The sequence below is a fragment of the Ailuropoda melanoleuca genome, chromosome 7 (genome assembly GCF_002007445.2).
Source record: "Ailuropoda melanoleuca isolate Jingjing chromosome 7, ASM200744v2, whole genome shotgun sequence".
NCBI classification, from domain to species: domain Eukaryota; kingdom Metazoa; phylum Chordata; class Mammalia; order Carnivora; family Ursidae; genus Ailuropoda; species Ailuropoda melanoleuca.
In genome coordinates, this window is record NC_048224.1 from 26,438,730 (window position 1) to 26,452,201 (window position 13,472).

Sequence of the window (13,472 nt, forward strand, 5' to 3'; positions counted from 1 at the left end):
TGTCTGAGCAAGTGAGTAAATACATGGATGGCTTCTGGACTCCCAATTATGAAGCCCTACAGTCTCTGCCCAGATTTCCCGGGCATTCTAAGTTAAGCGAGATATGATGCAGACCTGAGTTTCCATGAGAATCACGTGCAACACAGAGGGAAACCCAGTCTCTTACACTGAATGTCCACATTAAATGTACAGGAGTTTCATACAGGCACCTGAGGCTTCAGGCAGTAGAGGCCAGGCTGAGCGTAGAGGCCTGAACCTCACTCTTCACCACTCACTCACTGTGTGACCTCGGACACACCCTGTCGCCTCTCGGGGCCTCTAAAACATGAGGGGGCTGAAAGCTGGCCTCTGCAGTCTCTGCTAGCTCTAAAATCATGTGACCTCGTCAATGGTTAGAAAATAAATGTTCTCCCAGTTCTGGAGGGAAAGGTAGGCCTCATCCAAGAAGTCTCCTTTTCTTTCTCCTGCTGCATCAGATGGAATGTGACTCTGGCCATCTCTCAGAAGGGCTCTGAGCGGTGGGAGAGGCTGTTTGGGATACAAACAGACTGTTCTCCTGAAAGTTCAAGATCCAGAGCTGGTGCAACCAGCTCTGTCCAACACGTAGGACCCCTTCGTTCCCAGAGGACACTTCACTTGTAGGAGAGAGACCAAAGTCTTAACCATGGTCTACAAGACCTGGCCCATCTCCCCAGCATCACTTATCCCCACACCCTTGTGCCCTGAAGCCCAGCCACATTGGCTCTCTTGGCTCTCTTCCATTCCTCACTCCTGCCATGCCCCCTCTTACCTCCAGGCCTCACATCTGCTATTCCCTCTGTTAGGCACACCCCTCCCCGATGTCCCTTCTCCTGGTTCTGCCCTACACCTTGGGGCTCAGCATGAACGCATTTCCCCCAGGGGGCCATTGTGGCCTCCAGGCTGGGTCCGCTTTATTCTTTCAGAGAACCTTAGACGTCCCCACCTCAGCACCCAAGACATCTGTAATCTGTGACGCTTTGGGTTATTCTTACTGACGGTGGTTCTTCCACACACCTGCAGGCTCCCTGAGGACAGATGCAAGCCTGTCTTGTTCACTAAAGTACCTAGTGCCTGGCTCCATGCTTTGCACATAGGTGACACTCCTCAATGTTCAGTGAATACATGACTGGCTGTGTGGTGTCAGGCAAGTCTCTCTGCTTCTCTGGGCCTCAGTTTCCCCATCTGAAAACAAAGTGGCTAGATGGTCTGTGAAAGCCCTCACAGGAGCTGTTCAGAGAGCCAGACTGTCATAGGATGGTGGCCCTTGAGGCTTTGCTCCCTCCTCACTACTCAACATCCCGTCTGGCATCTTTCTTTACCACGGGAGCTCGTGCAGGCAGCCTACATGGTTTAGAATGGTTCTGTGGGAAAACTTCACAAGTGCCATCTAATGAGCACGTAGAGGAAGCCCGGCGGGGCCAGTCTCCCCCGCCCGTAGCAGCTAGCCAGGTCTCTCGGACGTGCCCACAGCTGGGTGCTCTCTGCAGGCAGGAACCGTATCTGAGCTGCCTGTGCCTGCCAGGTAACCAGCCCAGACTGGGCATCAGGAAATCACGTCCTGAGCTGGATCTGGTACTTTAGGGACCTTATCCGGGCCCCAGAAGCCTCTCACGGGGCAGAGCCTTCTGGCCCCATAGCCAAGGCAGTGACTGCATCTCTGTGCAGGGTTAGCAGGAGTCATCCTCCTACTTCCCTCCCTTCTTGCAAATGACCCAGCTTGGAGTTTGTCCAGTGAGACCCTTCTTCATTTGCAGACTCTAAAAGCATGCCAGGGGGACCTGACAGGTGGGCTGACAGTGGGGCACACACTAGCACCATCATAACGTGGCATATGGCCGTATTTCCATCTTCACCCTGACTGACAGGCTAATGACCCAAGACCACCTCGAGTGGCTCCGAAATCATGACACCACCCCTCCCCGTGCAAAGAGCCTGGGGAAAGGACACCATGCAGCAATGACAGAGCAGCCCGACCAGTCATGCCACCGCCCCCACCCCAACCCCACCAGGCTGGCCCGGGAGACAGAGGCACCAAGGCAAGAAGCTGCCAGAACCCCAGACAAGTCCTCCTGACCCCGTGGGAGGCTGCAACTACCCAGGTTTGGCCGAGAACAACGAGAAGCTGGCCTCGGAGTAGAACCTGGCATCCTCGCCCACACCCCGCCAAACACCTTGGGGGGGGGCAAGCCAAGCCTGTGTCCAGCTAGGGGGCCGGCAGGCAGTGAGTGGGGGGGCGTACCTGCTCGGGCTTGATGGGCTCGGTGGTGGTGAAGATGTCCGAGTAGTGCTGCCTCTCAAACACGCGGTCCAGCACCTCCAGCTGCTGCTGCGTGAACAGGTCTCCCCGCATCTGCTTCCGGAGGAAATCTCTGCCCGGCAGTGAGTGACCGTTGGGCACTGGAGAATCCTGAATACCTGTGATGAGCAGGAGAGACGAAGGGGGGTGCAGGTCACATGAGTTGCTGAAGGAAGGCAGGTCGGACAGTGAGATTTCGAAGAGGGCCTGAGAAACGCCCAAGCCCAGCTCCTCCCCTGACAGGAGAGGAAGCACACGGGGACTCAGACAAGGGGCTCCTCAGCCGCTCAGTGCAGCCAGCCTCCCAGAGCCACTCGCCAGGCACCATGGCCAAGCCCTTTTTACAGGCATCATCTCATCTGAAACTCACAATGACCCCGAGGTTGATAATGTTTCTCCCATTTTGCAGATGAGAAAATTGAGGCCTGAGAGATCAGGTAATTTGCCTGAGGACTGGAGCTCAGGTTGACTGGGAGTCTTTTTTTAAAGATTTTTTTATTTATTTGAGAGAGAGAGAGAGAGCAAGAGAGCGCATGGTGGCGGGGGGGGGCAGCAAAGGAAGAAGGAGCAGCAGACCCCCCGCTCAGTGTGGAACCCTACTCACCGCCCAATCCCACAACCCTGAGATCATGACCTGAGCCGAAATCAAGAGCTGGACGCTTAACCGACTGAGCTGCCCCGGCGCCCCTTGAGCGGGAGTCTCAATCGCCAGGGGCCACTGCCTCTTCTGCACTGAAGCTCCCCAGCCCTTGCAGGTACGGTTTCATCCCAGAGCTGATGCCCTCACCCAGGACATTTGCCACCACACCACGTGACCAGTCAGTAAAGCGCTGTGGCAGGACAGCCTGCACACAATCCTGGTGGGAGCCCACAGGTCACACACCCATGACAGACAATTTGACAAAATCTATCCAAATCACAAGCGCACATTCCCTTTGATAAAGCAGCTGCACCTCTAGCGATGTGTTACCACTGGCCTCACACATACGGGATGGGATCTATGTACAAGGTTCCTGCAGAAGACTGGAAACAACGCAAGAATTTATTTGTGGGGGCTGGCTCAATAAGTGATGGTGTGCTCGCACAGTGGAGTACCGGGCGGCCGCGCAAAGGAGCGAGGACTCCCGCTGTGCGCCGATATGGAAAGATCTTCGGGATACACTGTCATATGAAAAATAAACCAGGTACGGCACAGCATACACAGTATAACCTCCTGTGTAAGAAAAAGGAAGAAAATAGGACTTTATGTGCATTTTGTGTATATATCGCCAAAGAAGCTCTGGAAGGCACCGTGAGAGACATTGAGAGAGCTCATCCTTCCTTTCCCGGAGGCCGGAACTGAGTGGGTAGAGGTGAAGGGAGGGACACTCCTCACAGCATGCTTTTTGTTGTGTTTTGTCTTGATGCAGAACTTTCCATGTACTACTGCCTACTCAAAAACATGAATGACCAACAAAGTACAGATGAAATTCTCTATGTGTTTTGTATTGTTAGCTCTTCACACTGTGACAGGCTCTGGGGATGATGCTTACATTTTAAAGAAAATATTATGAGTTACCAATAAAAAAGAAAATGGGGGGGGGTTCTTGGGTGGCTCAGTCGGTTAAGCGTCTGCTTTCGGCTCAGGTCATGATCCCAGGTACTGGGATCCAGCCCTGCGTCGGGTTCCCTGCTCAGCGGGGAGTCTGCTTCTCCGCCCCCCTGCTCCTATGTGCTCACTCTCTCTCTACCCCCCTCAAATAAATAAATAATATCTTTTAAAAAAATGGGATGAAATATTTTTGGTGAGCCTTGAACTCGAACCGTTCAAAATGAAGGACAGTAAGGAGGGCAAGCTTCCAGCAAGGAAATGGCCTCAAGGGCCTTCATCTCCCGGGGCCCTCTGGGACCCAGCTGCTCATGCAGGGCTGACCACAGACACTGCTGGAACCCAGGCCTCTGCCTTCGCCATTGGGAAGCCTCAGGGGAGACCAGCACACATCAGACTTCTCGACGGCAGGTGCCCTCACACAGGCCTTGCCCGATTCTCCCCCACGTCCCACCCTGCCAGCACATGCTGCCCTAGACCTCATCCAGCATGTCGTGTGAGAAAGGAGGCCAAACCAAGGAGCCTGAAGCAGTGGGGTGCTGTGTCACTGAGATGCTACCAAAAGTAGGTGTGTCCCCAACTGTCCTATCTGGAGGCAGATGCAATGCAGGGTCTGACTGTTGGGCAGAGACATCAGCTGTGGGTGTTTCCATGAATACTGGCCTTCCAGAGTCCTCCATGGAGGCTGACAGCTCAGAGCACCCCAGGATTTCTATAGGAAGGGCCTTCAGAGGCAGCTCATAAAGCCCCCTGAGAAAACAGATCGCACCTCCACTTTGACCCAAGAGGATACCATAGGCTAGGCTACAGTCTGAATGACCAGATACCCCAACATGCGGGCCACAATGGAAGCCGCTCTCTCTGGCTGATGTCCCCCAGCCCAGACTTTGGGTCCCTCCTCTGGCTACCTGTGATACGAATCTTCCACGAGACTGGTCCCTGTTCCTGCCCATGGGATGTCATCCTCAGAGTCCCTTTCTCCATCATGGCCTATCCCCATGGGGACCATTTGTACAAGGGCATTGAGACTAGCAGAATGTGGGAGCTCACAGCCCTGTCCGTGCTCTCCCATTAGTTGGCATCTGCCAAACGAACCCACTATCAAAGGTGCACACACACACACACACACACACACACACGAGGACACTCATCTCGCTCCTCCTCGGCTATTGCTCTGCCCTGTCATCCCGGCCCCAGTCACCCCTGCTGAAGTATGACCTTGCTCTAGGTCCCCAGCGCTCCCATCAAGTTTCTCCCTGTCAGAGAGACCACATCTACTCTTCCACCCTTCTATATACTCCCAGCCCCACCCCGCCTGCCAGGCCCCAAACTCCTGCTGCAGGCTCCCTCCTGCCAGCCAGTCCCTGACGACTCCCACTAAGGTCTCATTCTGCCCCCAGCTGGGCAGGGCCCACCTCTTTCCTCCCGCTCAGGCTGCTCCATCAGACACTGGAAAGGGCGTCCTCCCACAGATGTCCTCAGGCTCCATCCCTCCCCCATGGGATTCACAGGCTGGGCTCTTTGCACAGCTCAAAGTTCTGGAAGGGCAGAGCTTCACCTACGCTGAGGAAGTGGAGGGCGGCTCCGCTGAGGGCTCCTGTGGGCAAGGTCACTATCTGCTCACAGAGTAAAGGCTCAGGGCACATGGCCAACTTCAAGCGTATGCCCCGGGGGTCCTTGGAAGCCTGGCTCCCTGGGGACGGGTTCACGTACTCCAGGCACAGGCAGCCCTGCGGGGACCTGAGCCATCTTTTAGGAAGAAGACTTGCTGCATCCTGCTCTGGCTTTCTGAAAGTCAACCACAGCACCCATGGGCCAAGTCCGGGAGAGGGTCCAGGCTGGCTTGGTGATCCAGACACTCCCAGCAGAGGGCAGCCAGCTGGAAAGAGCCACCTCTCCAGGCGTGTGCCGTGACCTATGATCCCTCCCGCTGTCCATGCCCGCCCAGCACCCCCACTCACTTTCTCTATCAGGAAGGAAGGTGAGGCAGGTCTACCTTGTCACTTTGCATGGATGCCTGACGTCGGTCATTTCCTGAGGAGGCTGGGACACTTCTACCCATATAATCACTCATTGAACAAATATGGATAAAGTGTTTACTCTGCCCAGGTGATGTTTAGAAAGTAAACACAGAGGATACAGTAATGACTAAGACAGGACCCTCTTTCCAAACTAAAAAGGGCAGCTCCCTTTAGTCGACACTCACACAGACATATGGCTACAAGCTGTGATTACTGCCAAGTAGAAAAAGTGACTAGAAACATATGTATAGGACTATGGAGAATGAGGAAGAGCTGTGACCGCACCGGGAGGAGTCAGGGAAGTCTTCCACAGGAAAATCATGCTTGAACTGAGAGTAGAGGGCAAGGGGTCAGCAGGGCAAAGAGGGTGGGGGTGGAGAGGGCATGCCGGGCAATGGAGGCCACCTACAAAGGCTTAGACATGAGAAGGAGATGAAAGGCACGGGACGCTGACAGGCAGAGACCCCAGGGGACTGTAGAGAGGCAGGCGGGGGATGGCCAGGCAGCCCGGAGCCTGCAGAAGGCGACAGGGAGGATCCGAGTCCTGTTGCGGGAGCAGTGCGGTGCCACGGGAGGGCCTGGGGAACACTCACCCTGCACATGTTTCAGTCCCGGACCTGAACTGCCCGTTCCTTTAGACCGGCTGTGCTTTTGAAGCCCTGCTCCCAAGCCTCATCCTTAGGCAGGACTCAGGGCTGGCAAGGTGAAATTTGCACTTGGGGGCTTCTAAATGTGATGCATGGAGTCAGGCTGTCACCCACAGGTCATCCATCGCGCCGCTGTGGAAGGTAAGCCATTCCCCGCGGACATGCGCACTGTTGCAGGACAGACGCAGCCTGTGGGCATGCGTGCCTCCTCCTCCAGGATGCCTCCCTTTCTGCACCAGCTGCTTCATCTACTCCTTGGGCTCTGACCACTCTCTCCCTTTTCTTAGGAGTCAAGGCCACTAGGCCCCGTGCTCTGACACTGCACTATTAGCTACCTCAGGGGGAAGCCACAGCTCATTCATCTCTGCCTCCTTCACGGGGAGTATTTGTGGAATAAATGATCAAGTCACTAATATCTGTGATGACCACCTTCGTTCCGCAGGCTGGTCTACAAATGCCAGCATCCCTCCAACTAACCTCATTCACTCAATCATTCATTCTTCTCTCTCTCTCTTTTTTAAAAAAGATTTTATTTATTTGAGAGAGAGAGAGATAGGGAGAGAGCACAAGTGGAGAGGAGAGAGAGAAGCAGGCTCCCCGCTGTGCAAGGAGCCCGGTGCGGGGTTCAATCCCAGGACCCTGGGATCACGACCTGAGCCGAAGGCAGATGCTTAACCAACTGAGCCACCCAGACACCCCCATTAGTTCTTCTCTCAACCTCAGTGAGCAGGTGCCATGCTAATGCTGGCATCAGCGATGGGCAAGAGCTGGCCCAGCCCTGCCCTCATGGACTTCTATTCAGTGGAGGAGGCAAATGTTAATTTAAAAATAATCACACCAGAAAAGGCACACGTGTCAACCAGGATAAACCCTCTGACAAAAAGAGGCCTAATTCTTGGGACAGGGACACAGACGACCTGCCTCTCAGTACTGCTCATAGTGGCAGCACAGCGACTGTGAGCCAAACAAACCAATCATGTGCTCGGAGACAGCTACAAAAATAATATCTGAAAACCGTCCCTAGCACAAGGGCAGGTCTGAACCTCCAAGTCTCCCACGGACGTTTCCGTAGCATTTCTCATCTGTGTTGCAAAGATGCCGTCTGACTTCTTTGGGGAATATGGTCTTGGAGACAAGCTACAGAAATGCTCAGACCCATTTTATTCCAGGGAGAAAAATCTGAACTTGCAATGTGAATGGTATGCTTAAATATATGGACAGACATGGGCAAAAGTACAAAGGTATACAGGGGGCATGGTATCTTTAAATCTTTTTTTCTACTCCAAATCAAATAATATGTAATAGACCCAGTGCTGGGCTTAGTCAACCATGGCTCGTAGAATTAACATTCTGGAAGCTAGCTTCAGGGGAGCAAGGGGCAGGAAGCCCCATCTCGGGGAGCAAAGAAATGCTGGCTTTAAATTTCAGGTTAAACCAATGTTATTCACAGCCCGGCTTTGAAGCTAAAAGCTTTACACAATCGGGTCTGGTCACGCAAAGGGGGAGGAAGCAAAATAGCCTCAGATTCCCATCTGTCAAGAGAAAGCTGTCTCTTGTGTGTCTTAAAAGATCATAAACCCATTGCGTTTTCTTCAGAGCACAGCAGATTCAGGGGTTTTGCATTTTTCTTGAAGGGTTCTGGTTTGTTTCTTTAAAAATCATCATGTACTTTATGCCTGCAGATGCTCACTGGGAGGGAAAAAATAAAAACAAACAGGAATCTCCATAATCCCTTCTGGTATCATGGCCTTTGGGACGCAACCCTAGCCCCCTAGCCGAAGGCCTGCCCTGGAGTCCCAGGAAGGGAGCCTGGAGCCACTGGGTCAGACTTCAGCCCTTCTCCAGTCCCCTTTCTCTACAGAACCCAGCCAAAGCCAGAGACAGCCCTTAGATAACCTCTTCCGTCCTCCCAGGTGCTCCCCTGCAAGGCAGGGCAGTGGCAGGGCCCCGTGGGAAAGGGTTGAGAGCCAGTGGGTTCTAACTCCAGCTCTGCCCTTACTTGCTGTGTGAGCCCTCTCTGGGCCTCAGGGGCCCCGTCACCCACCATGGAGGCTGAGTCAGTCATTTCTAACCATTTTCTCCTCCAAAACCCACCTAGATTTTGTCTATTAAATAGTAGTACCTGAGCATTAACTTATTTTCCCATTTTGGTTGCTCTGTACAGTCTTTGTAGGGCACACCCCCCCCCTTGCAATATCCATTCCATCCCTAAAAAACTGCCCAAACCTACCCAGGGGATCCCATTCTCTTTGCCAATACTTGGTTTAGGAACAGACAGGTGGGTAGTGGGTGTATTGCCGGGCTCTTCTGGGAGGAAGTCAGAGAGGAAGAAATCTCGTTCTTCTTCACTAGGATACGTTTACCCTTAACCTTTTTGAATTTGTGAGAAGTCCCAGATCCCATTACTGCTTTACGCATGCACTGCAATGCCCCCCACCCTTACCCCAGGTCCGAGGTCTGCTCCTGATCTGGCCTGCAGGGCTCCACGGTAGTGATAGCCAGCCAGTCTGCTGCCTGGCTCTCTGACACCCACCATGCTCCCAGGCCTGCCTCCCCCAGAGAAGATGAGGCCCAGCCGGGTCTTGGCATGTCAGACTCCTAGAGGTGGAGTAAGTGAGGTCACTCCGCTGGGATGTGTGCCTAGGCCTCGTACCTGCAGTGTTCTCTCCACTCCCGTTCTCCCTTAGGATCAGCCACTAAAACTAATGCCCTCCATTTCCTCATCTATAAACTGGGACGATGGTCTGCCAGGCAGTCCCTGGGGCTTTTGTCAGGATTAAGGAGATCATCCCTGTAACGTGCTTAGCACGGTACCTGGCACAAAGTTAGTGTCCAACCCACGTTTGTTGCTGTCACCATCACTTTCACCACGGAAACCCTTCCAAGGCTTCCTCAAGACGAAGCCCCAGGCTTCTGGGCCTCCATGATCCGCCCCTGCAGTCAGAGTCACCCCCCAGTCACCCCACAACGCCATCCCCACAGGCTACTTTCTCCTCATTCCTCATCCCTCTGCCGGCTCGCCTTCACCCCCACCCATCAAGGCTCAGCCTAGAAAGCACCTCCTCTCTGAAGCCCGCCTCTAAGTCCAAAGGCTGAACAAAGAGCCCTTTCTTCTGGGTCTCCTCAGCAAGCTGCACTGGCCACCACTCTGGCCTGGATTTTACTCCTCACAACCCACCCTGTCAGGTAAGTCCCCATTTTCCAGCTGAGGGACCCGGCAAAGGTAAGAAGTAATGTGTTTGAGGCCACAGCAAATACCTGCATGCCTCTTACCATGTCTTAGAGTAAAGCCAGGCCCTGTGGTGGACGGGGCGACATGCCAGGGAAGCCTGGGCACCCTGACCCTGGCAGGCCCAGGTTCAAATCCCCCGCTCTGTCTCTTACAAGCCTACGATATTTGAGAAAGTTCTTTAACCTCTCGAATCCTCGGTTTTGTCATCTATAAAATAGGACAATCACAAGACCAGGGTTGATGAAAGAATGCAAGGAGAATACCCATAAAACGTTTGGCATAGTGCCAGCCATAAAGCACGTGCTGGAAAAACACGCACCGTTTCTAGGACTGTTCTTTCTTTCCCTCCCTGCCAACGGTACGAGCTGCCTGAGGGCAGACAGCACGACTGACTCACCTCAAGCACAGAAGATGGTAATTGGTGTTTGTTGACTGAATGCATGACCTAGGAAGGCTTGAGGGTTTGCAGGCCTGAGTGGCTGGGGGAACTCGGCAACAGGAGAGTCTCTGGCATCATCAGAGAACTCAGGAGAAAACTTCAGGTGTGACCTCTAGGACACCAGTGATCCCGGAGGAGGAAAGAGTGAAACAACTAAAGCCATACATTCTACCTACTTCTAAGAAAGATTTGAGGCAGTTCATAAAATTTTAAATGAGCGCACAATAAACTACCAGATCTCAATTGAGCTCTAAGATTCCCAGCGACCCATACACGGAAAGGAAGACACAGAAAGTTGTTCAACTGCTCAGAGTCCAACAACAGCGACAAAATGCCATTCAGTCTTCTACCCTGCCTGGGGGTGTTCGGATGCTCAGGTGACCCAGAGATGACTAACAACAGAAGGGGGCCCTGCAGGAGAGGTCATCCAAGCCAGACCCCAGATTCGCAGAGGAGACAAGGCGTGGAGATGAAGGGGATAGGATTCCGGATGCAGACAAGACTCAGCCAGCAGCATTTCTAGAGCACGTACTGTGAGCCAGGCCCTGTGCTGGGCACCAGGGTGGCAGGGCTGGAAATGTCGCGTGTCAGCCCAGAACCAAAATCGATGTTCTGGGTGATTGTATAAATCCCAGCTTAAACTGGGCTGAGAAAAATCAAAGTAGTGTGCAGGAAATTCCATTGGAACTACCATTATTCAGCCATTAGTCTCACTCAATCTTTCTTCTCTGAGAAGGAAAACACAAAACTGTAGAATTGCCAGATACGTTCAGGTTCGACCAGAGTGAATCAGATTGTGCCGTGTGTTACCCAATGAGTCATAGGCTGTCAGTGAGGGAAAAGGCCCCAAGGGGCCGACGATTCCACACTCTGGGACAGCAAAGGGATTTGTCCAGGGCCACAGGGCACGTCCAAAGTGAGCTGAACCTGGGAACACACAACGCCCCAATGCCCACTCCAAGCCTCATGGATTCATTCATTCCTGAGCAACGTGCACCAAACTCCTGCTGGCTGGCTGGCCCTGTGAGTGGCACCTGAACCAGAGAGGGGTTTAAGTTCTAGCCCCTTCCCTTGAGTGGAGGACGTAGAGAAGTGAACAATTCCAATGCGGCAAGATAAGTGCAAGGAACCTGAGAAATGGAGGCAGCCCCGGGAGCCAAATGATGGTAGCTGACCCTTATACAGAACCTACTCTGTTCCAGACACTATTCTAGACGCCATATCTGCTTAATCCACATAACAATCCCATAATGTCCGGTCTGTTATTGCCCCTCCCATTTTACAGATGAGGAAACTGAGGCACAGGGAGCTTCAGCAATTTGCCCATGGTCACACAGCGAAGAGACTGAAGAGCTGGGATCCAAATCGTCTGACCCCAGAGTCTGCTCCTAACCCTATGCTAAATTGCTCCACTTAATCCAGGCTGGGGGCGGGGGTGATCCAAAAAAGCCACCTGGAAAAAGTGAAGCCTGAGACTTAAGAATGAGTAGGAAGAAGTTAGCCAAAGCAAGGGGCAAGGAGAGGAAGTGCATTCCGACTGAGGGAACAGCATACGCAAAGGCCCAGAGGCACGTGAAAATGTGGTGCTTGGGGAATGGCTATAATTCAGGAGGGTTGGAATGCAAGAATTGGGGGGAGGGGGAAGAGAGCAAAGTACAAAAGGCTCTTTCCTCTGGGTCTAGCTGTGCCACGCTGCTCTCCATTATCCAGAGCCTATTGTATACTCTGATGTACACATAGTGTCAATACAGAACTGAAGCTCATGGCATTGGCATGAAGAGATGGGATTTCTTTGTGCTTAACTGAATGCAGATGACCTCAGAGAAGAGGCAGGAAGGAATACCTCGTGCATTGCCACGGGACAAGTCTGTTCTCTCTAATCCATACTGTCCAAGTCCATTACCTTGTACAGTAGTACCTAATTACTCCACCTTACAGAGAGAGAGGCACACTAATTAGGAGGGATGTTAAATTAACCACCATAGTGAAAATATTCCAAAGCAAATGAAATATTACTGGGAGCAAAAGGGTGATTTGTTTCTATGAGTTGTGCTTTTAAATGAGATCAAAGAATGCTAAAGGCTTCATTTTAATTATACCTGGAAGGACTCCTTGTGCATGCACCCCCCTTTTTTGGCTTCCACACACAACAGTCTGTCCCCCATCCTCCACTGCACAGAAATAAATAAATAAAAGGGTTTAAAAATCATATTTACACTGATATCTTTGCATTACCCCCATTTGGGTTTTTTGAATTACTGTCTTTATTTTTTTCCAAGGATGATATAACTAAAAAGAAGGTTCATATTTTGAAGTGTATCTATCTGATCATTGCACAAATGTTTTCAGGAGACATCACTATATTTCTCCAAGATGGGTATGGGTTTTGTCATAGATCAAAGTGAGAGGGAGGAAAAAAAGATAAATCATCAGAGATCCAAAAATACTTTTCATTTGGAGAAGATATCAGGCCATTTCGATGGGGCTGATGGAGTCCCTGTTCTGTCTCCATTACCCGAGGTAGGCAGCCCCAGCCAGGAGCCAAGTACTGAGATTATATTCCCCATAAGATGGTCCCCGATATATATATATATATATATATATATATATATATATGATCTTCAACCTCTATTGATTGACCAATTTCACAAGCAAAGACTGGTGAAATGAAGCTGAAATGAACATCATGCTTTAACTCATTGAACCTATCAGGCCTGAGTTAATCTCACTGTCCACTGTCTCTGATAGAATTCAATTGATCAATCATGTTTCGGTGATAGTACCATTTCACTGGCTTATTGCTTCTTCATTTCAGAGTTTGACCTGTTAGATATACTCGGACTGGCTTGACTCCTCTTGGATACACAGAGATCAGCCTCTGTCCGCCAGTGTGTTTGTCATCTCCTGTCTCAGCTGAAAAGAACTCGAGGGGCTTTTGTGTCTATGGTGTGTTTCTCCCCCAAACACACACACATCGATGGTGGACTTAGGATGGCATGGAACTGAGCAAGCACAACCCTTCAGAGGGGTCTGCAGTCTGCATGGAAGCAGAATCAGGCACTCCCATGACACAGCTAAATCGACCTGGTTGGACTCTGTCCACAGCAGGGGCATCTTCTTACATCATACTGACTAATGTGTGTGCCCACACAGGGTAAGGCGCAGCCAAAAATGGTAACAACCACCGCCACTCAAGCATATCTTCACGCCGACCTTCCGCATTCATCA

At 51.9% G+C, this 13,472-nt stretch overlaps 1 protein-coding gene across 5 annotated transcripts in view; it reads right to left on the reverse strand.

Moving 5' to 3' along the window:
• Window positions 1–13,472, reverse strand: part of PAX5 (paired box 5) — a 188,668-nt gene that overhangs the window by 121,135 nt on the left and 54,061 nt on the right. For all 5 annotated transcript variants that reach the window (XM_034664128.1, XM_011224566.3, XM_011224567.3 and 2 more), the window contains one exon: window positions 2,261–2,436. In XM_034664128.1, the coding sequence (XP_034520019.1) occupies window positions 2,261–2,436 (176 nt within the window). The remainder of the gene's footprint in view (window positions 1–2,260; window positions 2,437–13,472) is intronic.